The sequence below is a fragment of the Cryptotermes secundus genome, unplaced genomic scaffold (assembly GCF_002891405.2).
Source record: "Cryptotermes secundus unplaced genomic scaffold, Csec_1.0 scaffold114, whole genome shotgun sequence".
Lineage (NCBI taxonomy): Eukaryota > Metazoa > Arthropoda > Insecta > Blattodea > Kalotermitidae > Cryptotermes > Cryptotermes secundus.
Window position 1 is genome coordinate 260,192 of NW_019729208.1, and position 25,837 is coordinate 286,028.

The 25,837-nt window shown below is 42.7% G+C and overlaps 2 protein-coding genes across 4 annotated transcripts in view; one reads left to right on the forward strand and one right to left on the reverse strand.

Moving 5' to 3' along the window:
* LOC111865359 (unc-112-related protein) overlaps window positions 1–19,527 on the reverse strand; it is a 194,880-nt gene extending 175,353 nt beyond the window's left edge. For both annotated transcript variants that reach the window (XR_002842971.2, XM_023853309.2), the window contains exon 1: window positions 19,095–19,527. Coding sequence is in view for 1 of the 2 variants with exons in the window: in XM_023853309.2 (XP_023709077.1) it covers window positions 19,095–19,236 (142 nt within the window). In the remaining variant the exon portion in view is untranslated. The remainder of the gene's footprint in view (window positions 1–19,094) is intronic.
* A 2,180-nt stretch (window positions 19,528–21,707) lies between these two features.
* LOC111865372 (putative transferase CAF17 homolog, mitochondrial) lies at window positions 21,708–24,335 on the forward strand. 2 transcript variants are annotated; one of them, XM_023853340.2, is made up of 3 exons: window positions 21,708–21,940; window positions 22,092–22,274; window positions 22,721–24,335. In XM_023853340.2, the coding sequence occupies exon 3, from the start codon at window positions 22,762–22,764 to the stop codon at window positions 23,902–23,904; it is 1,143 nt and encodes a 380-aa protein (XP_023709108.1). In that variant the 5' UTR covers window positions 21,708–21,940; window positions 22,092–22,274; window positions 22,721–22,761; the 3' UTR covers window positions 23,905–24,335. The 2 variants fall into 2 exon arrangements, with proteins under 2 accessions (XP_023709108.1, XP_023709109.1); XM_023853341.2 differs by lacking the exon at window positions 22,092–22,274.
* The last annotated feature ends 1,502 nt before the right edge of the window (window positions 24,336–25,837 follow it).

A 25,837-nucleotide genomic window follows, 5' to 3' on the forward strand; every position in this document is an offset into this window, starting at 1 on the left:
TCGTTACTTGAAATTCAAAAGGTAAGGATAGAAAGAAGAGATAAGTGTACCGCTACATACGGGGACTCGATCGGGCCATGCACCTGCATCCGACTGCAGCAACATCCAAAAGCTGTGGCCTTCGTCGACCTTGTGAATTCGATGCCGCCGCCTTCTTGAAGAGAAGTCAGCCCGCCACTCTGAGCCGCTGTGAAGGACGCTAATCCCGTGAGGCTCGCATTTCTTTCTTCACTATTAACTGTTGGTACACATTCAGAAACTGAGATCCACAAAGGCCTGGGCCGTGTGTGGACCACAGCGCTGGGGGACCGGCTAGCCACTTGTATGCAGCGCGTTTCTGCAGCTCATCGAGCAGTATTTTCACTATGCTGCTTACACTAACGAAGGATCTTCAGATCGACTGTGATGACGATTCTAATCAGATGTAAAATCGACTGGTAAATAGGACTATTCGATCGGATAGTAAGCATTCGTATCGAATTCTACTGATGACTCATAAACAGAATGATTCTAACGGAATTGTAACGATGACTGCTAAATGAAAGGAAGACTCTCATCAAAATGTAGAAGTGACTGATAAATATAAGGATAATTCAAATCTAATTGCTAGGATGACTGATGAATGGAAGGATAAATCTAATCGAATCGCAAGGATGACTGATAAACGGAAGGATAAATCGAATCGAATCGCAAGGATGCCTGATAAACGGGAGGATAATTCTAATCGAATCTCAAGGGTGACTGATAAACGGAACGATAATTCTAATCGAATCGCAAGGATGACTGATAAACGGAAGGGTAATTCTAATCGAATCGCAAGGGTGACTGATAAGTAGAGTTGTAAGGATGACTGATACACAGAATAATAATTCAAATCGAATTCCAAGAATGACTGATAAACAGAAGGATAATTCAAATCGAATTGCAAGGGTGACTGATAAATTGAATTGTAAAGATGACTGATAAACAGAAGAATAATTCTAATCGAATCGCAAAGATGACTCATAAATAGCTCAACGATTCTCAGTTAATTGTAATGGCTCTCATCGACTCTGAAAACCAACATGGATTATTCTAATCGAATCTTAAGGATGGCTGACAAATAGACGAATAATCATGATCGAGCAGTTAAGAATGGTTACGGACGAATACAACCATCATTTAATTTAAACACACTGCACCTGAAGCAACAGAGATCAGACATCTGCGGCAGAACTGCGGGCAAGACGACTACCCGTACTTCCTCGTCACAACTCTACAAACATACCACTTACTAAAGTTTAACTAGCATTTCAGTTTGGCAGTGTCTGAAATATTAATAAAAACCACCAAGTAATACACGTGTATGAGTAACTACAGACGCGGGTTCAAACCCGGCGGAGGTCGTGGAATTTTTAAGGGCGGAAAAATTCAGGGAACAAGTTCTCCGGGAGGGACTTAGGCCGTGGGTCCCGTGTCGTAGATTTACGGCATGTAAAAGATCTTCATGTCTTTAGGAGACCTATCAGCAAAATTAGGCAAGTTTCCCGCCCAAGTAGTTTCCAATGCCTCCGGTAGATGGGGGAAGCATCGGGTACCGAGGGCCGACCTCGTTGGCTGAACGGGGCTGATAGCACGCACCAGTACCGGTAGGGTATGGCGTCTGGGAGAATATCAAAGGGGAACGTACAATAGACTATTAGTCGCGGTGCATGGGGAATAACTACAGACGGGGGTTGGATTGGTAATTGGATTTTCCGAACACACACAGATCGTTGCTACAAGCAACTATAGCGCTTTCGCTAATTCACACACTTTACAATTCACTGCAGCACGTACTAAGCCTTCTCAGTCTGCTGTGTCTTCACCAATCGTTGCCTGGTGACGGATACAACAACGTTCTCTGCTTCCGGTCTCACGTTCTTATCGGCTGGCGACTTTCTCGCAACTAACTCATTGCTCCAAATGTCCTGCTTATGGAATCTAGGCACGGACTGCACACTGCTCCTCTGTTGCTGTTCCCAATTGTTGCCGTTAAAACATGCTTGTTTGCGAAGCCGTGACTCTGTGACAGCTGTTGTATTTTTACTTATCTCGCGGTCGTTGCCCAGCAACGGGTCTAAACGCCACAATATAAATCTGTCTGCTTACATATGTATTGGTCCTTTAATTCTCATATTACGAATTTCAAATGAAATCGTCTGGGACTGAATACGAGGCCCCGCGGTGTGAAGTCATCGTCTAACATCCCATATGAAGGCCTCCATATGTGTAAATGGAGTAAAATCAACATAAATATACACACAGCGCCACAAGGCACTTTATCTTGGAAAAGTTCTACCATAAGAAAGCCTCAAATATTTGTTTCCAGACGCCAAAATTTATCACTTGAGACACATATTCCTCGCTATGAGATCTTACAGCATCTCTTGGCAATGTGTCTATTTTTATTCCATTTCAATCTCCCGGCGTATAGGATGTTCTTTACATAACAGAGTAAACAAACTTAGAAAAATTTAACAGACACTAGCCCGAGAGCGAGATAGCAGAGAGAAAAGCAAGACTTCACATTAAGCAGGCTCATGTATAAACACGGCAATGAGCGCTCGGGTCCTACAATTATGGGGGATTTCTTGAGTATTTGAGCTTCCACTGGCTTCTGAAGCCAAACACAGTGGCCGCGCGGTCTAAGGCATGAACTGTCTTCGCTAGCTCGAACTCTGGGATCGTGGGTTCCAGTCCCACTCAAGGCATGGTTGTCTGCGTCTCTGTATGTATTGTGTGTAGGTAGCGGCCTTGCGAAGAGCTGATCCCCGGTCCAAGGAGTCCTACCNCTTCACATTAAGCAGGCTCATGTATAAACACGGCAATGAGCGCTCGGGTCCTACAATTATGGGGGATTTCTTGAGTATTTGAGCTTCCACTGGCTTCTGAAGCCAAACACAGTGGCCGCGCGGTCTAAGGCATGAACTGTCTTCGCTAGCTCTAACTCTGGGATCGTGGGTTCCAATCCCACTCAAGGCATGGTTGTCTGCGTCTTTGTTTGTGTACGTAGCGGCCTTGCGAAGAGCTGATCCCCGGTCCAAGGAGTCCTACCGACTGTGTACAGGATTAAAAAAACTGAAAACGCGACCAAGGACAAACAAAAAGACTACATAGCCACAGACAGATCAGATTCTGCAGGGCACTGGCTACACTCAAAATGAACAAGCAATGTGCATCATTTGGTTATTGGGCCCTTCATATTAAGCTCCGCTGTTCCACTTAACCTTTCACCCCTAGAGCTCCAGCAAACAATGCAATGGTCATGCCAATTTATTCAAACCAATATCTCGTGCTACATATATAACTCATGTTGCATCAACTAAACTGATCTCCAGCGGCGAAACTGAAGTGATGACGTAGATCGTTATGGAGAGTAAATAAGCTACCAGCCTTAAATCTAGTAACGAGGTTAAGAAAATATGCAGCTATACCCCCGTTTCCATACTCTCGGGCTTCTCCAACCCGTAACGCAGTCACTGTACATACTGAGCGACGCGTATTCACGTTCATGATGCGGCTTTGTACCAACCGTCTTACAGTGCACACAATTTCACCTTTCTCTTCACTACATGTTTCGGCACTAATGTGCCGTCTTCAGGTGTGGATTTGTTTACGTCAAACCATTGCACTGTGTGCCATCATGTCTCCTTTATAATATGATTAAAATGTAAATATGTCATGTATAATAATAAAATTTATATATTAAAACTTTTCAAGATTTATCATCTATACGTCGCACTTCAAATTTCGCGAGTTACGTCAATCCTCTCCTATGGGAGTGTTCTTCCTATATTTTTGTGTATATTGTGTCCTGTGTTCTGTCCTTCCCTTGTGACTGCGTGCCTTGTATTGCTGGATATGTGTGTGTATTCATTTACCTACCGCAGCGTGTAGACCCGTTGCTGGGTAACGACCGCGAAACAACGCACGTTGCTGGAGCACCTGTTTTTTAATAAACGTGGATACACTACCATTGCTGAGTGACGCAGGCGTGTTTCCGCGGAAACGGTTGAAGTACGACAATGAACAGTGTTTTCTACGCGGGCCGTGCCTAGATGTTATAAGGGAGGACAAAGGGGGCAACCGTGTAGGTTGACAGCTGAAAGCTGAGAGATAGCGAGTAACGAAGTGGGCGCGGAAGCTGAGGAATCTCCACTGTTAGAAGCCGTTACCAGGGAATGACTGGTGAAGACACAGCAGACTGGAAAAGACTTAGCGCGTGTTGTCATGATTTGTTAAGGTGTGGAGATTAGCGATAACGTTGTAATTGCTTGTAGTTACGAGTCGAGTTGTAAAGTGGTCAATAAACCCAATCTCCAATCCAAAACCCCGTCGAGAGTCACTCCAACACGTGACAATACCACATTCATGTGGTATTAAAATGAAAGAGGTGTATACCTTGCCCATGTCAAACATTCACAATTAAATATTATGCACTAGGACATTTTGGAGGATATAAGGTACATATTTCTCATCGGGATATCAAAAAGAAAATAACTGAAAAGTGCGCAGGCGGAGCCTAGAGGAACTGTTCCCGTAACGTTCTAGTAAAGGCGGGTCCACGTTACTAGTGCTCGTGCTCGTGTGACTCGCTGTGCTCGCGAGTAATGTGGACGATATGACAAGTCACGAGACAAGCATATTTTTAATTTAAAACTATAGCCAATAAATTAAAATACGACTACAGCCTATATACACTACGAGTAAATATACGGATCCTCACGCGCCGAAGCCTGGCGAGCAACTGAAGTAGTGTGAACAAGTAAAAGCCAGACGAGTTTCCCGACGAGCACGAGTAATGTGGACGTGCCTTAACATTCAACACAAACAGTACAGTCACTAAGCCAACTCCATGGACCAGATTCTTCCCTAAGAAGCTAATAAACGACCAAGTCCTCTGACAAATCTTTGAGGGCGCGTCATAATGAGTGACGCTGATTGTTACGTCATCATGGAACGTTGCTATGGGTTACTTTCAACATACCACGGGAATCAAAATCGCTATACAAGAGATCTCGCTGAAAACAAAGGATTTTCCTTCTGTCAGTGTAATTAATTAATTATGCACTCCGCCATAAAGATGTATGGGGAGTGGAGGTATAGCTCCGCTATTCTTGACCTCTGCACTGATGGAGGTGAGAGGTCAGCTTCACGCCCCGGTAGCTTTATCCCCAGAGAAAGAGCCACCGGTACCCATTGGATAGGTGGCTGGTTGGGCCCTAGAGCCAGTGCGAAAGCTGTGAAGAAAAATCTCTTTCACATAACCGGGAATCAAAACCCGGCCGTCCACCGGATCCCTTCGCTATATCGACTGGGGTATCCCGGATACTCTCCTTCTGGAGAGTTGCCTACATGATGTTTAATGCATCCTCAAAGACGATTTGCAAAATGTTTAGTCAATAAATTTTCAGCGATTTATGGAAACCGAAGATTCATTGCAGTGTCTATTAATAAATCATATTCTGGACCAGACTAATCTAATACATATCCTCAAAATTCTTTATTTTAAGATCCATTTTTATATTACAGCCCGAGTATTTAGAAGTGACGGTCCAGGAAAAGCTGCGCAGTGGCTGGGCAGGTCCATTCGTGAAAGTTGAGGGGTGTTGTGATTAATCATTCGTTTGTTTTCAGTGCGAGCAGACATCTCAAGTTCAGTTAAAAGCATTCTTTCTTGCATAGTCAAGTTAAAAATGTTGACTCTTGGAGTCGTATTTGAGTGTATTATTCTCTATTTGCTGTATTAATATTTTATTTTATTGTTTATTTTTATTCGTTGGTTTTCTTTTTTGTCTCGTATTTGTACATTTTTTCTATCTGCTTTAACATGCCACCTACACGAAGTATTTTTTTATTGCTAGTGGGGTGGGAAAGTCCCTTGCACTGCGGCCACTTCTGGCCTACTGTACCAGCCACAGATGATAGGTGAGGGTGATTATGGAGCAATTGGTGGAATGAAGACTGGCAGGGAAAACCGAAGTACTCGGAGAAAACCTGCCCCAGCGCCACTTTGTCCACCACAAATCCCACTTGACCACACCCGGGATCAAATATTGCCGGTGTTGCCCCTTTAGAATAGACCTGTGTAATAAACTGTGTATAAACTCTTCATGTATATAAGAGTGAAAAGTGCATAATAGTGTATAGTGCATAACAGTATGCCATTCGGCACTTAAAACTTAACACTGGATGTGTGAACATCAGCGAGACTAAACCGCCAACACTATGCAACACAATGAGGTGAGAAATTATTTCCTCTTGAGAACGCCTGTACTGCATTCCCCGCCACACTTGTCGGCATGCTGGAGCTCTCCCCGCCTCTACCAATACTTCTCCTACTCCGCGGCGAAGGACTGTCGCTTCTAAATACCCGGGCTGTACGTCATTTTACTCCTAAATGTCGATAGCAATTCAGTAAATGTTTCCAGCTGCGGTAAAATTATGAACTAGTATAAGGCTAACAACAATTAGTGGGCCGGCAACTCTCCTTGAACCACCGGTTGAGAAACACATCTCTTCCTGAGATGGTTGAGCACAGTGCATATCCAGTCACACTAAGCTGCCGCGATGCAATGTTGCTTCGAAGAATTACAAGTCCTTTCGCAAGACTATTATGAGCTGTGTCAGCATCACGTTTTCATTGAGGAATCACCTTGCTGACGAACAAACGTAGCGACCTCTCAGATTATTAATTAGCAACAGGATGTGTCATCAGTAAACAATACAGTGTGTTAAAAATTAAACACAACCAGTGACATAACGTTTCCTTTTGATTCTTTCCATTAGGAAGAGATCCAAATTCGACGTACACTTTGCTTAAGTTTACTTATCTGCTACCTATTTTATGACGCTGCCAGCGCCTCAAACTATACAGTGCGTCATCGTCATTTAGTGACGTAGACCGTTATGTCATACTTACAAAATTCCTTCATTACTGTCCCACCATATTTCCGGCATTCAAACTCGGAAGGAAAGTGGAAACACTGTCATGGTATGGAGTGACTAGAGACGGGGTTTTGGATTGGATATTGGATTTACTGACCGCGGAACTACAACCAATTACAGCGCCACCCGTAATCTTCACAAATCACCACAGCACCCGCTAAGCCTTTTCTAGCCTCCTGTCTTCATCAGCCCTTCCCTGGCAACGCCGTCTAACAGTGGAGATTCTTCAGCTTCTGAGCTCAAATCCTCTCGGAATGGCTCCACCTTCCAACTGTCCCTTTTCTCCACAGCCTCCCGTACAGAATTGACTTGGTCGACCCATGTGTCTTCCTTATAACCCCTTTGCATGATCCACCGTACAAAACCCCGTTCATTCTCGTATGCTAATCGTCCCCTCGGGAAAGTGTTTACCGAGCAGTTCCCTAGCCGCGGCCGTCTATTCTTGCTTATTAAGAATCTGCTGCCTAGCAAAAAGACGTCGTTCCGTCAGTTGCCTAGAAAAGAATGTTTCAGGGTTGTTCCCTAGCAACGGCTGTTTCTCTGACTCCACAGTTCTTGCCTTGGGCAAATATGCCACATTACGTTCTTTTTTTCCGTATCCTTCTTCACTGAGCAGATGGACTTATCGCGATGGATGAAGAACGTACAGGACAGGGAAGATATGTAGTGGTCGTGGTCTGATCTAGGTACAGTCCCGGTATTTGTATGGAGAGACTGACAAAAAGCTAGGAATACTTCAGACAGGTGAGACTGTGTACTTAACAAAGCACAAATGACAACAATATCACTTGAGCCAATATGACGTAAAATACTGATGTGATAAGGGTAACACGACAACAAGGACAAAGTGCTAGAATGTTAACTCTGCAGAAACGTTATAGCCCTTTGAAGCATGAACCTGATCAACGTAACATAAAAATAAGTCGCACCTCCCACTGCGTCTCCATTATATGGACCGATCATGCATGGTGGACAAAATTCACTTCTGCAATATAAGCCATTTACTCGTACGAGTCTCCGTAAACTTCCCTAAAGAGCAAGCACTGGTTTTCATATTGGAGCGTTTTCTATGGGGTAGGAACTAAAAAACTTCCGTTCACAGTAACCGCACGGTCTAAGGTATGTACAGTCTTCGCCCGCTCAAACACTGGGATCGCGGGTTCGAATCCCACTCGGGGCATGGATGTCTATGTGCGTTTACGATGTTTGTTTTGTGTGTAGGTAGCGGTCTTGCGATGGGCTGATCCCCCGTCCAAGGATTCCTACTGTGTATAGAATAAGAAACCGAAAAAAAAACGGCCAAGGTTCAGAAGGGCTGCTGCTGCTTGCTGGCTGGCTGGCAGGCAGATAAAAACTAAATTACACCTGTAACTATAATGTAGGGGCAGGGCCGCGCCATAGCTCAAGCGGTTATTCGCTGGCTTCCCGCCGCGGCGGCCCGGGTTCAAACCCGGGTCTGGTCAAGTGGGATTTGTGGTGGACAAAGACGAGCTGGGGTAGGTTTTCTCCGAGTACTTCGGTTTCCCCTGCCAATCTTCATTCCACCAAATTCTCCATCATTATAATCACCCTGAGCAGGTACAATAGGCCAATCAGTGGCCGCCGTGCCGAGTGGACCCAGTTAGACTCCACCCCCCCTAAGCGAATTACAAATAATGTAAGGCTGAAATGACCTTCAGTGGATGCGTGTCATGGTCATTCGCCGCAGGGACGCCAGGCACGTCACCTGAGCGTCGTGCACTGAAGCGTTAAACGGCGCGGTAACGGATGGCGTTGCTAACGTCGACTGTTCTGATGCTACGCGTTAACGCTTACATATATTATTGTATGTCGAGAGCTGAACCATCTTTTGCGCATGCGTATTCCTGGTTATTATTTAGATTCATTACAGGCTCCAAATGGTTAAACCTGTACAGCATGCATTAATGCGTTTAAGAGATAACAACCGTTAAAATCCCAGATTTCAAATGAATACACGGATTTAATGTTTGTCGAATGAGTAATAGCAAAGACAACAAAGCCACGTCTTCAGTCTGTCACCTAATTCCTAGTCATGGTAATGTAATGGTTGCAGACGAGGCAACATTTCCCAGCGTTCCCTCAACTCAACCGAATACGATCCTGTAATATCTTGTCGTACTAAACAACTTCTTACACCTCCTTTAGCGGCTTGGCTACGGTAACAGTTCGCTTCTCGGAAACCGCAGAATAGATGCGACTACTTGTCTCACAGGACGATGGAACACAACGCCAAAGCTGCGCTTCGCAAACGATAGCGTCTATGTGATATACTGCGCAAAATAATTTAACCCTTAATAACCAATGACTTCTCAAAGTGTGGGTCACGACCCGTCCCAGGAGGCGTGGCCTACTCTAAGCAGCATCGCAAAATTACCAAGCACTATTCAATGACTGAAGAAAGCAGTCTTCTGGGATTTGGCACCGTGTATATGTGGTGTTAACCGACGTTTCGGAGGAACGTATCGCCTCCATCTTCAGGGTAGAAGAAAAAATATAAGAAATCTGCAAAGCGAAGAGACCGTGAGAACCGGTAAAAGCAGACTGTCTCTTCGCTTTGCAGATTTCTTATATTTTTTCTTCTACCCTGAAGATGGAGGCGATACGTTCCTCCGAAACGTCGGTTAACACCACATATACACGGTGCCAAATCCCAGAAGACTGCTTTCTTCAGTCATTGAATAGTGCTTGGTAATTTTGCGATGCTGCTTAGAGTAGGCCACGCCTCCTGGGACGGGTCGTGNTGATTCTTTGTAATTTGGCGATACTTCTTCGATTGAATTTCAATCTACAGTTGCATCCACGCAGTTCAATAGAATCAATAAGGTTTAATGTAGAGCAAATGCTTTAGCAAACTGTACTTGCAACCGGCGAAACACTTAGCGAATCTTTCCATGACTGTACAGAAACATTTTATCTATAGCTTACTGTAGATGCAAAGAGACTGTAAAGCTATTTAGGTTCCTGCTGTCTACGTACAGCCTGACGGGGACCTGCAACAATGTACATAACTAAACTTCGTGACCGCACAGGAACATTTTATAGCTTACCGCAGGTGTAGAGAGGTTGTAAAGCTATTTAGGTTCCTGCTGTCAGCGTACAGCCTGATGTGAAACTGTAACAATGTGCATTAACTACACTTCGTGACTGTACAGGGACATTTTCTAGCTTACCGCAGGTGTAGAGAGGCTGTAAAGCTATTTCGGTTCTTGCTGTCAACGTACAGCCTGATACGGACCTGCAACAATGTGCAGAACTGTACTTTTCGTGACTGTATAGGGACATTTTATAGCTTACTGTAGGTGCAGAGAGGCTGTAAAGCTATTTAGGTTCCTGCTGTCAACGTACAGCCTGACAGGGACCTGCAACAATGTACATAACTAAACTTCGTGACCGCACAGGAACATTTTATAGCTTACCGCAGGTGTAGAGAGGCTGTAAAGCTATTTAGGTTCCTGCTGTCAGCGTACAGCCTGATGTGAACCTGTAACTATGTGCATTAACTACACTTCGTGACTGTACAGGGACATTTTCTAGCTTACCGCAGGTGTAGAGAGGCTGTAAAGCTATTTAGGTTCTTGCTGTCAACGTACAGCCTGATACGGACCTGCAACAATGTGCAGAACTGTACTTTTCGTGACTGTATAGGGACATTTTCTAGTTTACTGTAGGTGCAGAGAGGCTGTAAAGCTATTTAGGTTCTTGCTGTCAACGTACAGCCTGACGGGGACCTGCAACAATGTGCAGAACTGCACTTTTCGCTTATTGTGTTAGGTGGTCATGGTTTGACAACCCCTCCGCCAAACGTACGTCAATGCAAACTACCGACGAGGTTGGAGTGGCGGTCGATTCGAGTCTAGGCCGGTATACCGGCTATCCTCACTGGGTTATTTCATGATCTTCCACAGTCCCTAAGGCAAATTCTAGGATAATCGGCTGGATCAGGGCCAATACTTACCGATTCGTGAATCATCCCCACCAATCGACGCAATATAGCCTATCTACACATAAGCTCAAGCCGTTAAGCCGGGTATCGGCTGCCGTGCGAGGCAATGATCGTTGCCCTGCCTCGCAAAGTCGATTCGATGTTACCGCGCGCGAACTTGGTGTGTGTCGAACCAAATCGGAGCAGTTCTTTGTCCCGCGGCAATGGGATTTCAGCGTGCTGTGCTCTTTCAATTGAGACGATTGAGACGGTCTGAGAACTGAGGAATAGCGTCGATCAACAGCGCGCTTCGAACCTGGACACGAACACAGTATACAAACGGACGAGTTTTCCGCTCAAGAACAGCTGCGCGCAGTCGATACGCAGCCTCAGAATAATACACGAGGGAACACAGGGACACAGAACTTTTAAAACCTACAACTACAACCGAGCTTGGCTAGCGAGTGAATGTTGGCCAGTGCTACTTCTAGGGACACAGCGATGACTGCAGGCATGATAGATGATATAATCTCGGAAAGGACTTAACTCCAAGAAGCAGAATTCTTCTTGCGAAGCAAACAGTTTATCAGATTCCTTAAGAAATCCTCCACCTTTTCCAGAACCCTGAGCACAACAGCTCACGCGAGACCCTATGTCAAATAAACATACAATTCTCCTAGGGAAACTGACACCAACCACGGAAATAATATGATAATGGTTTTCGGGCCTACAACCGAACACGAGACCTCCCAAATACGAAGCAGGAATGCTTACCGCAAAGCGAAACGGAAGCCAGCAGTAACCGGGATGTGTACTCGTATGTGCGGCTACAGCGTGGAGACAGTATTGTGTGTGTGTGTGTGTGTGTGTGTGTGTGTGTGTGTGTGGCAGACTNTACAGGAAGCAACTAGGAGGAAAAAAAAAAAGAGGGGGGGGGGATTTGTAACAGTTGGATTAAATCCAGAAATAAGCCTCCCCCGCCTAAATTCGTTCAACGAGTAGTAGTTCCTTCTCTGGCAACACTTCGCGTCACAAAACACCGTACAACTAAAACTTTTCCAGTTCACTTATGCAGAGCACAAATCATATGATTGATAAAGCAGATTTTCAAGTTCCAACGTCATGAAATTCTCCACAATTTGTTTCCCTGTGAGAGCGTTAACTGTCCGGCAATATAAAAAGTGCCGATCCTGGGTCTTTCAGGGTCCTCCCTGCAACCAAATAGTGAGCCCTAGGGCATAATGGCCATGTTCAACAAGATTCCTGTTTAAAAAGGATGCTACAGGCGGTGGGGGCGGGGGAACACGGTCACATGACAAGGTCGTGCAAGAGACCATCGAACTTCCTGCTGACTGCAGCCTGTCTGCAGACTTTCTGCGTTACATCTCAAAGGTCAGAGCTCTTCGGATGTACCAGAAACAAATGACTTTATGATCTGATACTGTGGCATATTCGTAGTAGCCACTAAAACGTTCTCAGCTCTTATTCCTCTCTGAAACATTAGACACTAGAAGCTTCTCCGGCTGTGGGGAATCTAAACCAAATGCCCAGATTTTACAACGTGGAACGGTATGTATCTGAACCACTTGGAGCATTAAGTCCATCTACGTGACATTTAAATTTTCAACACGTAGCTCGTACTATTCACGAAGTACAATTAGAACGACCTAGTCAAGGAGGATGAGATGGGCAGGGCACGCAGCACGCATGGTGCAGAAGAAAAATAAGATGCAAGATTTTGGTGGGAAAGTCAAAAGGAAAGAGACCAATCGGAAGACCCAGAAGTAGGTAGGGGATAATATTAAAATGCATCTTAGAGAATTATGATGGTAAAGTAAGTAAAGTAAAGCTATCCCTGTACCAGGCCGTGAAGGTTGTTGAGGGTTCCACACTATCTAGTCAATCGGCTCAAAGATGGCGGTAAGGTTGTCAGCCTTAGGTGCCGGCCGCGCTTTACTCCCCAGGAAAATTATTTAATTAATTCCTGGTACTCATTTCTGTTAGATGCTGAGTAAACCCCATGGCCTAGTGCGGCTGGAAGGATTAGGTCAACTGAAAAAATATTCAATAACCTCATCGGGACTTGAGCCCGCTACCTTCCGGCTTGTAGCATAGGCCCTCAACCAACTACGCTACCGCGTGCCCCGAATGAGCTAGATTGATCTGGCTGAGGATAAGGACCAGTGAACGGCTCATGTGAACACGGTAATGAACCTCCAGCTTCCATAAAATCATGGGAAATTCTTGAGCGGCTCAGTAACTGGGGGCTTCTCAAGGAATTAGCTCCACGGAGTTAGAACCAGCCAGCCTCGTATCCATTAGCTACCGGTAGCGTGTGGTACGGATACGAAGATTGCCACTACATCTAGTGCAGAGTTAAGAAGGATGGAGCTATGTTTTCAGTGTTCCGTGTGTTTCTCACAATAAACAGCGACTGTTTCCCTAAACCGCATTAACCGGTTGGGCTTTGTAGCGGAGACGTAAAGTGTTTCCTTTGAGGTACGAACTGAATTTATATATACTGCATTCTGCCCACACAGTGTATTTGTGTGTTCCGTATAGTTCTCGCAATAAACAGCTACTGTTTCCCTAAACAGCATTAACCGGCTGTTCTTTGTAGCGCATATGTAAGCAGGTGGCTGTGAGAACTTCAAATCCTACGAGTTAAGACAATACAGTATTACCGCTAAACTAACTTGCTTGCTTAGGCCTACCGTACCTGTATTTCCTCATCACTGAGCGCAGAAATGTAGGTCAAATATCCCTCTCCTTTCCGTAACCTCTACAGCCGGGGAATCACCTAACTGCGCCAATTAGAGCCACAAGCAGATGGACACATCCTGTTAACATTTTGCAGTTTGGTTCTACCAAGAGTTATCTAGCTGCGTAATATCTCTACTACACATTCTTCACGTGTTCAATAACAAGGCACACGCTAACGTGACAGATCTTACAGACATTCCCATGAAAGAACACATTCATACACATGGCAGGAACAGTGTTCTATCTGATGAAAGCGAGAGAGAGGCGTAGAGAATGGGGTGTGTGCGTTGTGTTAAGGTTCACTTATTGACTTAGCTTCAGAGGACGGATGTTTACGCAATTGTACGCATCGGATGTCAGCAACCACACCTCGTCCGATGCCACAACTCTGTGGAAACTGAACAGGCGGATTCAAGGATGTCCCTCACAAAACTTAAAAAGTTTCCTCCCATTCAGACAAGCTTCAAACTTACATGATTTGTTCAGGCTTATATGAAGTCTCTAAATTTCAGTTTACAGGCTCAAAATGAGACGCCCATCATAAAGGACAGATGGGGGGATTTCGGTAGATACTAAACCGAAATTCTTCTACAGAAGTTAAAGTTGTACCTGTGCTTAACTAATTAAGCACTACGCCATGAAGGCGTATGTGGAAGTGGATTATAGATCCACATTTTCTTGACCTCGGCACTAGCTGGAGGTGAGTAGTCAGCTACACGCCCCCCCCCCCCCCCCCACCCTCCCCTCCCCCCCCCGACTCACCGAGCGCAGACAGCGCGNTACCACCGGGGAAAATCCGCCGATAGCAACTGGACAGACTTGGTGGGCCCCAGAGCCGGTCTGGACGATGTGAAGAGAAAATTCTTGACTCTATCGGGGCTCGAACTCCGACCCCTTGGCCATCCAACCGGTAGGCACTCGCTATGCCGACTGCGCTAACCCGGCTCACCAATTCTCATCCGGAAACTGTGGTAGATCATATTAACTTCAGAACAGAGGGCATCCCTTCGAACCAAACACCTCCCTAATACAAGTCTGAAGCCTTACGGAGAAATATGATCAACTTATAAACATAAATATATATTTACACAGATGTGAGTTTTTCAGAGCGGTGGTTATGAAGAGCACTCACTATCTTCTGGGATACTGCTTTTTCAACGGATTACAAGACGTCATATCTCAGAACATTTCAGAAATATAAATGTAAATGCATGCAATATATTTAAATAAATAGGTTACATAAACACCTTCGTCGATGGCGTGAAGAATTTTGAAGTCGTGCTTAACAAGGCTTGATTTAAAATAAAAACCAAGGGTTATTGTTGTTTTATTTAAAGATGGTTTCAGTAACTAGTCCATAACGTCGAACGCAGGATTATATCTGAAAGATGAGTTAGAAGCATTTGTACGGAAACACCTGTGACCTAATCAAGGTATATTATGCCGGCATTTACCTGGAAAATTGCGGAAAACCACGACAAACCTTAGTCAGGACGGCCTGTGTCCCTGACGATAATCGAATCGAGGACCTTCCAAATACAAATCTGAACCGTTACTTTTACACCAAACTGTTCAGTCTGACCATTACCTTCTTTTGAGACTTGACGCAGTGTAACATGTGGCAGTTACCAACGTTTCCCAGGAACCTTCTGCATCTGTCTTCAGGGAATAAGATTAAGTCAGCATGCTCCTCACTAACATCGGTATCTACCAGACTATACGGAGTCACTTAACGGAGTGGTGTAGAGGTAACACTCCAGACTCGTATTCGAGACGTGCTCGGTTCTAATCTATCGTGTATCCTGACCGAGTTTCTTCTGTTTTCCCTCGGCATATAGCAGAGTAGTCCCACAGTCAGATCACCGCCGCTTCCTTCAAAATTCTTTGCAATTCATCAGTCATTCGACGATATATAGTCTGGCTACTGACAGCGGCTTGATATATACACGGGAATTCTTTCGGATCCAATCGCTACATAACTGCATTTACTGTCCTGCAGTAACACCACATATGTATAGTACGATTCGAGATGGTGCGCAGCGGAGCAGCAAACGCAAGTCAAACCCTTCTGCAGATGTGCAGCTGTAACAGATACTGCGTTAATGTAAACTATGCGAGACACTGCCCATCTGTATAGAGGAATCTTCTTGGTCCCTCTGACGTGTGTAAGAAATTCAAAACGCCACTCCCTTTTCCTGAGATCTTACAGCAAGATATACCACTTAAATCCTGAAAGGATGGCATTGTATTGGTGCAATGAAATGCATCGCAACTACACATTACTCACAGTTATGAATCAATGTGACACGTTGCTACACCAAGAATATGGTTCAATTCAGAGATTCACTTCTGAAAGGGTCCAAAACATAGTGCAAGAACTGCTATTTATGTATTTGCGGGGAACACTGGTAACTTGTGTTAGGCTTTCGGTTTTGATTTATAAATAAATAAATAAAACCCTTCCATGGTTGGCGGGGGCACGCGGTAGCGTAGTTGATTGAGGCACTATGCTACAAGCTGGAAGGTCGCGGGTTCAAGTCCCGATGAGGTCACTGAATTTTTTTCAATTTACCTAGTCCTTTCAGCCGCACTATGGCCGTGGGGTCGACTCAGCCTCTAACAGAAGTAGTTAGTTAGTTAGTTAGTTAGTTATTAGAGAGGATGGGTTTCCCCATGCACTTAGACCTGTAGTGGTCCACTGTACTTCCCTCTATGATTTCTACCAGCCTCTATATCCTACCGGTATTCGTGCTTAGCATCAGTCCCGCCCAGCCAGCGAGACCGGCTCTACTGGCTGAGACGTATCTATAATGCTTCCCCCATCTACCGGAGGTATTAGTGACTGTTGTTGGGCGGCAAACGTCCGCAATTTTGCTCAGTGACCTCCTTTGGAGGTATGAGGTTCTTTTACGTGCCGTAAAGCTTCGACACGGGACCCACGGCTTAAAGTCCCTCCCGGAAGTACCAGGAATATTCTTGGGGGTAAAGAGCGGCAGGTGTGTAAGGCTGACAACCTTGCCGCCATTTATGAGCCGATTGTCTAGAAAATGTGGGAACCTCAACATCTCACAACCCCATGGGCCTCCAAGGCCTCACGTCCTTACATGTTTCGGTCTTCAGAGACCATCTTCAGGGGGACACCTTTCCATCAATACAGTTAGAAGCCACTATTACAGTACATGTTCTAAAAGTTAAAATATATACATACAATGTAAATAATATACAATTGGCTGTAAAATCTAAAGTTTTTACAACTACAGCGGCTGTTCCAATACTTTAAAATATTTATAGTTAGTTTGTTAAGATTCGATTGAAATTCGTAAACCAAGCTGGTGCGTGTCGTCCCTCTTATTATTTCTTTTGACAGGGGCCGAATGTGTGCCCCCCTGTCGTTCTCGAGAAGAGGGTTCTTTACTCTTGTCCTGCATGTGACAACATTAAAGAACCCTCTCATGTATGTACTGGACAACATTAAAGAACCCTCTTCTCGAGATCAAGGTGGCCCACACATATAGCACTGAGGTTAAGAATACGTGGAGCAGTATCTCCATTCTCCCATACGCCTTCATGTAGTGATGGTTAATGAAGCACCGGGACAATTTTTTATGCTAGATATTAAAAGGAATAGGAAGTGAACAAGATACATCTGTCTGCGAATAGCAGCCGGTGGCGGGCTCATGTGAATCTCTGCATTCGAAAAAATGGGGAGAAATCTGTAGGTAGATAAGAGACTAGCAGCTTCTCGTGACTTGTAAAGAATAAATGATATAATGACAAAATATAAAGTTGTCCCTGTGCCTAACTAATTAAGCACTACGCCATGAAAACTTATAGGACAGTCGATGTGCAGATCCACGTATTCCTGACCTCGGCACTGGTTGTTGAATGATCACCTTCACACCCAGGTAGCTTTACTCCCGGGGTAAGAGCCGCCGGGCAGTGGGACCCAGATCCAGTCTGGATAACGCGGAGAAGAGAAAAGTCTTATCCCCTGCCGGGGCTCGAAGTGCAACCATTCCGCTTTCGGCCGGTAGCCAGTCGCTATACCAACTACGCTATATACATGCATCGAAGTGGCCATGTGAATTCTTGGAGATGACGTAATGGCCGATAAGAGTCAAGTAATTAGCCATTTCAGTGCGAGAAACCTACGGGGCCTGAACTCGTTTCTTTGCGAACTGATTATACGGTTCAGTGACAAGGTCACTCAATGAATTCTGTAGACATAAGCACTTGTGACAGGCAACACGACACATGAGGACGGACTCTGGCCGTGTTAAATGTGAAAATTCATTTCATGTGTCTGCTCCGATGAGTCTTAACACTACAATGAGTTACAAAACTGTCAGTCTCCTATAACTGCATAAGTAAACGCCTTAAACATACTTTGTGTAAGGGTAGCTCAATTGGTACAGCCAAGGGCTGGCTGGACGGCAGGGGTTCGATTTCCGGCAGGGACAAAAAAAAATCTCTTCTCCATAATGACCATACAGGTTCCGGGGCCCACCCAGCTTCCTACACAATGGGTACCAGGGGCTGTTTCCCTCGGGGTAAAGCGGGCAGGATGTGAAGATAACCACTCAACTCCAACTACTGTCGAAGTCAATATTGGTGGAGCTACACCTCCAGTCCCTCCGAAGTCTTCATGGAGCGATGCTTCACTTATTATTGCACTGCACAACGTTACCTTTTTACCTCTGCAGCTGCGTCATGCCTTGAAATAGCCAACCGAGTCCAGTGTGCTCAATGGGAACTCTGGTGTGGCGATTATGGTTCTCATATATTGAAAAAGAAGTCGCTAAACTTTCTAATGACGACATAAAAATCTACGTCACTACCTAACCATGGCGCACCGTCACGGACATTTCAGGCACATTTTAACAACTGGACACCTACACAGACTAAATGCTGAGGTAATTAAAGCATCAAGGCATGAAGACGTATGGGAGAATGGAAGTATACTTCCACAGATTCCTAACTGCGTTACTTCGAGTTGAGAGGTCGGTACCGTCCTCTTTCCCACGAAAAGAGCCCCGTATCCATCACATACGAGGCTGTGTGGACCCGAGGGCCGGTCCGAACGCTCCAGCGAAGAGAAACACCTCCTCCCCTGCCGGGAATCGAACCTCGATTTCTGGGTCGTCCATCCTAACCGCTATACCGACTGAGCCACGCCTGCTCATAAAATTTAATAAATAAGTAAATGCCATCAGTCCAGTTATAGAGATTTCGGGTGACAGACTTCCAACATAAATGTCCTTTATTCATACACCGGACATAGAAGAAAGTTCTGTAAGTTTATTTAACGACATTGTCAATATTGAGACTACACAGCGTCGATGATGAGGTTGCGTGGAATTATTCTACCTATAATGGTCGAGGAAGGCATTCATCGTTCGTGTTTTCATTGTGAACTTACCTAAATCCTCCACGAGCTTCAACATGACTCCACCGATGTGCAAATCACCCTTCACTCTGAGAGTCCTTTCTACCTGAAGATCAGTGACGTATACTCGCAAATTCCAGGAGCCGTCACCAACCAGATAACCATCGGCCAACATGTTGATATTTCTTTTTGTAAACAAACAACGCACACACTATAAATAAAAGTTTCGCGACTAAATTTGTTTCAATTTTTAAACATAGGTATAATTTTCATGTTTGGAGTTAACACGTGTTATATCGTACATAAGAAATTCTAACGTCACAGATAAGATAGAGGTGATATGGCAGTATACGACTATAATACGAAAGAAGCACTTCAGAGGCACATCAGTCCTACACAACACGTCTACCTACTTTTCACTGACACTGTTGACTGTACTCAACTCCGCGCCGTGTTACCCCCACTCCAGTATCTGGTAAAACTTTATCCGCTGCTGTGCCGCGTTTCTGTTACATTACTCGCGGATGTGTTACTAATCGTTGCTTTACTTCGAAAGGTTAATGCATCATTTTGTTTTACATTTTCAGTCATAGGGAATGTCAGTTTTGTATGAAGCATTAATTTTAGGCAGTCTGATATTTTATTGTTATTTCGGGGGAAAGGGGGGAGAAAACCAAACTCGTGGTTGTGAACTTAGCAATGTCCGTAAAAGGCAACGAGGACAACCTAGTTCAGACTAAAGTCCTGATTGGCTCATACATGTGAACCTCAAGGGAACTAGGAAACAGCCACTCACTCGGCAAAAGGAAGTTTGTTAGTTTCGGTATTATATATTATCTGTAAATTAAATTCAATGTATATAAGTAAATTAAATTTAAGGTCAGTGTCAAGAGAATAATAAATAATTTATGTATTTTATTTTGTTTCTTATTTCCCCATAACTCCACAAATCTTGTTGTAACGTCTGATTTCGTCTGAGTGCAGCACTTACCAAATCGACAGGATGACCAACACTGTGTAATAACCACTAACTGCACATTTGGTGTACGCGGCATTCGATAGCATACCTGATGCTAATATGACAAAGAATGTTATGTGAATTTGTGTTGCTAGATAAACATTATTTGCTTTCGGCTTTCGGGCTGCTGATTAGGTTACACTTTTTTAGATGCGAAATTAAATAATGTAACAATACTTGATCAATTTGTAACCGTTTTCCGTTAATGTAATCATTCACAGACCAGATGTCCATTGCTTAACTGGGTAAACTGGATATATATATTTTTTTTAATTTACTAAATAGGTCAGCACTTGCGGATTACTCTGTCAGCTCGTATGTTTTGAAACCTATCAAACGTATCGCTTTCTGTTCCCAGCAGCTATTCGCACATATTTTCCCTCGTAGTCTACTGTATAGGCGTGTGTGCACTGACACGTTTTGCATGTCCATGTGACACACATTAAAATGCGCTATCCTATTGTAAATATACTAATACTGTACGTTCTCGACCTGTGCCATGGTTTTGGCTCCTGGCTGTGCATAGGACATATTCTGACGCAACACTTATCCTCTCTGCCAAATTAAAATGCATTGTCTTGGAAACCGCACTCAACTGCGGATGCAGATTGTTGACACTTAAACTTGTATCTCTGCTTGTGTGTCAAAGTCGGACTTAGAGATGCTGGGGTTCCGGGACGATCAAAATGTGGAGGCTCCCATCAGTAACTACAAATTTAGGTTATGAAAATTTTCTGCTTTGTTTTTATTGTTTCTTATAATATTTAAAACTTTTCGTGACTTTGAGAAGTAAAAGAGGTCTATGGATTCCGTTTCTGTAATATGTAGGCCCCAGAGCAACCGCTCTGATAGCCCCCCTTAAATCTGACCCTGATGTGCGATTAATGCTGTGACAGTGTTTGAATTATATTGTGTTGATAGGGAAAGAAATACAAATAATTCCTTGTTATTTAGTTACATAAGTTTGAATTTTCAATGGGTTTTCTGCCGTTAATTTATACGAGTCCGGAAAATACAAGGTTGTAGAAAGACACGTTTTGCACCACAGTCGCGAAGGTTACTATTTTTACAAGCAGCAACTTTCCCACGCTTTATGCAGAGTTAACGAAGTGATAGGTCAAATTCTAAGGAAGAGGAAACGGAACTATGAAGTCAGCCGCGTTACAAACTCCGGATTTTTTAAATTTGTGTATATCTGTCTGTTCTATATTATGAACTGTTCTTGTGTATGTTGTGTATATTGAAATCTTGTGAAATGCATATGTTATGGTGTTGCATAAGCTTTTATGGGTTGTAATTTAATCGATTTTAACTTGAACAATTTCCATTTTTTGTGTTTTGATTATCACTATGTATAATTTCATTTTATGATTGTTCTGTATGTGACTGAGTTCTATTTTATGAACTGTTCTTGTGTATGTTCTGATTTCAATGTGACTTGTTCAACATCCTTGGCTTCGCCAAAAAGGATTTATTGAATTTAAAGAATAAATGAAATGAAAACTGATTTCTTCAGCCTGTATGCATACGAGCAAACTTCTCAAAGTCGCATATCTATCTGGCCACTTTATGTTACGACATTGACAGTACTGGAAAATATAGTTGGGGGGGGGGGAGGCGGAGGGAAGCGCAGTACTTGACAATATACATCATGTACTACAACGCATAATTTTTAATTGCAAACTTGTAACGTACTCTCGGCAAACACAGCGCTGTTTAACCAAGCCACATTGGTTGCGAATTGTACTACTCTAATGGTATGTTGGTGCACCTGCTCAGATGTAAATGGAAGCTGCAAATGAACTGTTGTGGTACTGGTGGCTGTATGTTTGATGTGTAATTAAATACATTGTTATTATGTGTAAGTAATATTAATATTCACAATCTGTCATTTTTTGTTTAAAGGCTCTAAAAGCCAAAGATGTGTAAAATGGGATAACCATATGATGTTCGAATATAGGTTAGGGATGACACCCGTAGTGGTCATTAATGACGCCGTTTCATTAAATAAGTTTCAGGTACCCATTAAGAAAATAAACCATAAGAGATACAAGCTGCATAGTTAAATAAATATATGTAATACTGACGAAAAATAAATCCATCGAAGCAAGTGCCGACTTTACACCTAAAATACTTCTTTCCGCATCAATACAAGAATGGTTATTTTCTATGCCATATTGGCATAGCATTAAATGGTATGTGTTTTAGTAATAATTTGTAAGCTTAAGATATGTTGAAAACAATTGGGTTTCCACCTAGCACCAGCTGCAGAAAGTGGTTACTACACCATCACACTCTCTGATTTGAAGTTGTATCACCAAAAATAATCATGAAACCAGCAAATAGATTAAGACTAGTAGTTTTGAATCTGATTCATAATCATTTTGCTCAGATATTGGAACCTGAAGCAATTTGCGTAAAGTATTCCATATAATGAGTCAATCATGGTAGCTTCATGGTCTTCGCCCAGAACTCTTATAACCACTGGTGTGAAAAACTCAAATCCTATATAAATTTTAATTATTTTTATATCTACATTACTTGCTTTTCCCATGATATCTGATAATCTAAGAGTTGTACATTGTGAAAACAGAGCTCCATATTTTCTTTCTTTTAAAATTTTATCTTTAATCCACAACAGGAAAAGATATCAATGCACCAAGAGCAACATAGCTGAATAGAATGCTTCAAATGTCAAACACCATGAGGCTGTTGCTGCAACACTTCTCAGATTACAGTTTACGTTTCAGATCATGTATGTCAAAAAATATATCAGTTACAACTAAACAAAAATCTGAAGTTGTAGAGTGTCTTAACAGCCGAGGCATTCTGAGAGTGTCTGGTAAAGAAGCATCACTTTTTTTGCAAGGCCTTATTACAAATGACATGAGGCACTTAGAAGAAGGAGCACAGAGCATGTACACCATGTTTTTAAATAGTAAGGGGCGTGTCATGTATGATGCCATCATTTATCAATTGAAAGAAGAGGATGTTTTCTTGATAGACTGTGATAAGTCAGCAGTATCACACCTGCAGAGACATTTAAAAGTGTATCGTGTTAGAAGAAAGATTGATATAGAAAATATGGAAGATAAATTGAAAGTGTGGGTTGTATTTGACCCTAAACTAGCAGAAAGTGACGAGAGTGACACAGATGTTAATAAAATTAAAACTGTACATAAGGGTCAGATAATCTCACCTACAATAGAATCTGCTATTAATGAATCTGTCATAAATGATCTCACAAAGAAGAGGGATGATATACTAATATGCCGTGACCCAAGACTCTCTACCTTAGGGGTTCGAATTGTTGCACCAGCTGGTGAAGATATTTCACTACAAAGGGGCAAAGGTGAATCTGTATATCAAGGAATGAAGCTGTGTTACCGTGCATTTAGGTATAAACTTGGGATCGGTGAGGGAGTCAATGATTTACCACCGGAAAACTGCTTCCCTTTAGAAGCGAATGGAGATTACTTACATGGGGTAAGCTTTCATAAGGGCTGCTATATAGGCCAAGAACTCACTGCCAGAACACATCACACAGGTGTAGTTCGTAAACGTCTTATGCCAATCATTTTTGAAACAGTACCACAAACTGAATTTGATGTAAACACTCCAATACAGGTACCAAGTGGATCCAGTAAAGTTTCACTTGGAAAGTTACGAGGAATTGAAGGCAGTGTAGGTTTAGCACTTCTAAGGATTGCAGAGTCTCTTGATGTTCCAAGGCTGAAAATCCTGGATGTGACAGCTAAAACTATGAAACCACGCTGGTGGCCACATGAAGCACCAAAGGAACGCATTTTTTCAGGAAAGGGCTAGCTCACAAGTATAATTTCATGAAAAGTCATATTTTACTGTGATAAATATACCAGAAGATATTATGTACAACAGGGTGTTCAATTTTAATTTGTTTGCTGTGTTTAATAAATCATTTATGTTGATGTTAGTACTAAAAATTGATCTATGTTTTGTCATTGCACCCTGCCTTATACAATAATGATACTTTCCTCTACAAGAAACTGAAACATTAAGCATTATATACATCATAGTTTATGCAAAATTTAGCTTCTAATAAACTATGGTGTGTGTGTGTGTGTGTGTGTGATAGCAGTGAAGCATATATTATGTCTGAGGTAGCAGACTTCCATAACATCACTATGAGCAAGAATATGGTCCACAGATATTTTATGCAACTTTGCCTCTTACATGTACAATTAAACTTTTGGTCTTGTGATGGGCATGTTGTATAGTGTGACTAGTTTTGTTTGGTTTGGGTTATACTCATATTTTGTCTTTACCCGATTTCCATCTGCTCTGAAGCAAAATCTTTGCACATGTCACTAACGTCTGAGTTCAAAATTTTCTTGTATAACCTTCTAAATGTATTTATAACATTTTATCTTCCTACTCTCACCGTTTGTTTCTATCTATTTATGGTTTACTTAATGACTCGTTCCATATAACATCAAGTGGTAGTATGAATAGTGAGTAATGTACTGGAAAGGAAATTGTTGTGGCCTGAGGACGCTGAAATTTGACTGGAGAGAATGAGTAAAACCAGAAAAGCCTTAGAATAATTCACATTTTGGACAGAATTCAAACTAGGCACCCAACAAATTCAAATCAGAGATGCTACCACTTGTGGAAATTCCATCTCGCTATTTACTGAACAGGTGAGCATATTCACATTTGGCATAGGTATACTGTGTTATTTTTGGATGGTGTGGGCATTTAATCTACTAAGTATTCATCGCTGTCTCACTTCAATGTATGTTATATATTTAACAAATTTGTACCATGTAACCATGTAGTATCAAAAATAACATGGTTATTTTTTGCTGAACTGGAGATATCCACAGAACTCAAAAAGTCTTCCATTATAAATTGCTTTATTTTTCCAGCGTTCATTATAAAAAAAATTCATCAACTGAATTTAACCAGTAAGTGTGGATGTTTGCAGGAATAAACTTCATTCCCAGTGATTAATACATCAAACTGTGTGCCCAGAAAGATTGTGTTCCAAATCAGAAACTTCAAACATTTTCTGTGGTAAACAGAGTTCATTATGTAAAGCAACATTTTCAAGATTCCTCTCTGCACTGATGCTATGTATATAATTTTGTAATCTCTATTAATCAATGATATTTATGAATTTGTCACAGTGTCACATTCATACAGGTCATTATACCAATATATTGAGAGTACCCTCTGACTGATACAATAAACTGGTCTACTGCCAGCACCCTGGGGTGGTGCATGACCTGGTTTTTGAATGGCTATATGCCAAATCAATATTAAAGTCTCTCTTCTTATATTGGCTAGTATAGGCTATGTCACAAAACAAAAGTGCCAAGTGCAATTTAGGGATCCAAATTTAGTAAAATTAGCTTTTGTTCTACGTTACAGAATTACATTCTTTTTCAATTGGAACCATCATGGAATGTGATGACAGTAAGTCTGCAAATCCACCACATGGTACAAATGAAGGGGGAATATTTACCTGTATGAAGTGTGGGTTACAGGAATGTTACTTCTACAAAGGAAAGAACCCACCATTTAATAAGAAGATCTTGTTTCTTGAAGACAGTTACACGATGAAGGATCCGTTCTCGCCACCGAACAAAAACCAGTTTCTGCTTCTAGGTTCTGACTGCACTTTGTGTAAGAAGCCTGTGTGTCAGTCTTCTGATTGTAGCGTATTTTACACGAGACGATTCTGTAGGTCATGCGCTGAAGAAAATTTGAACTATTT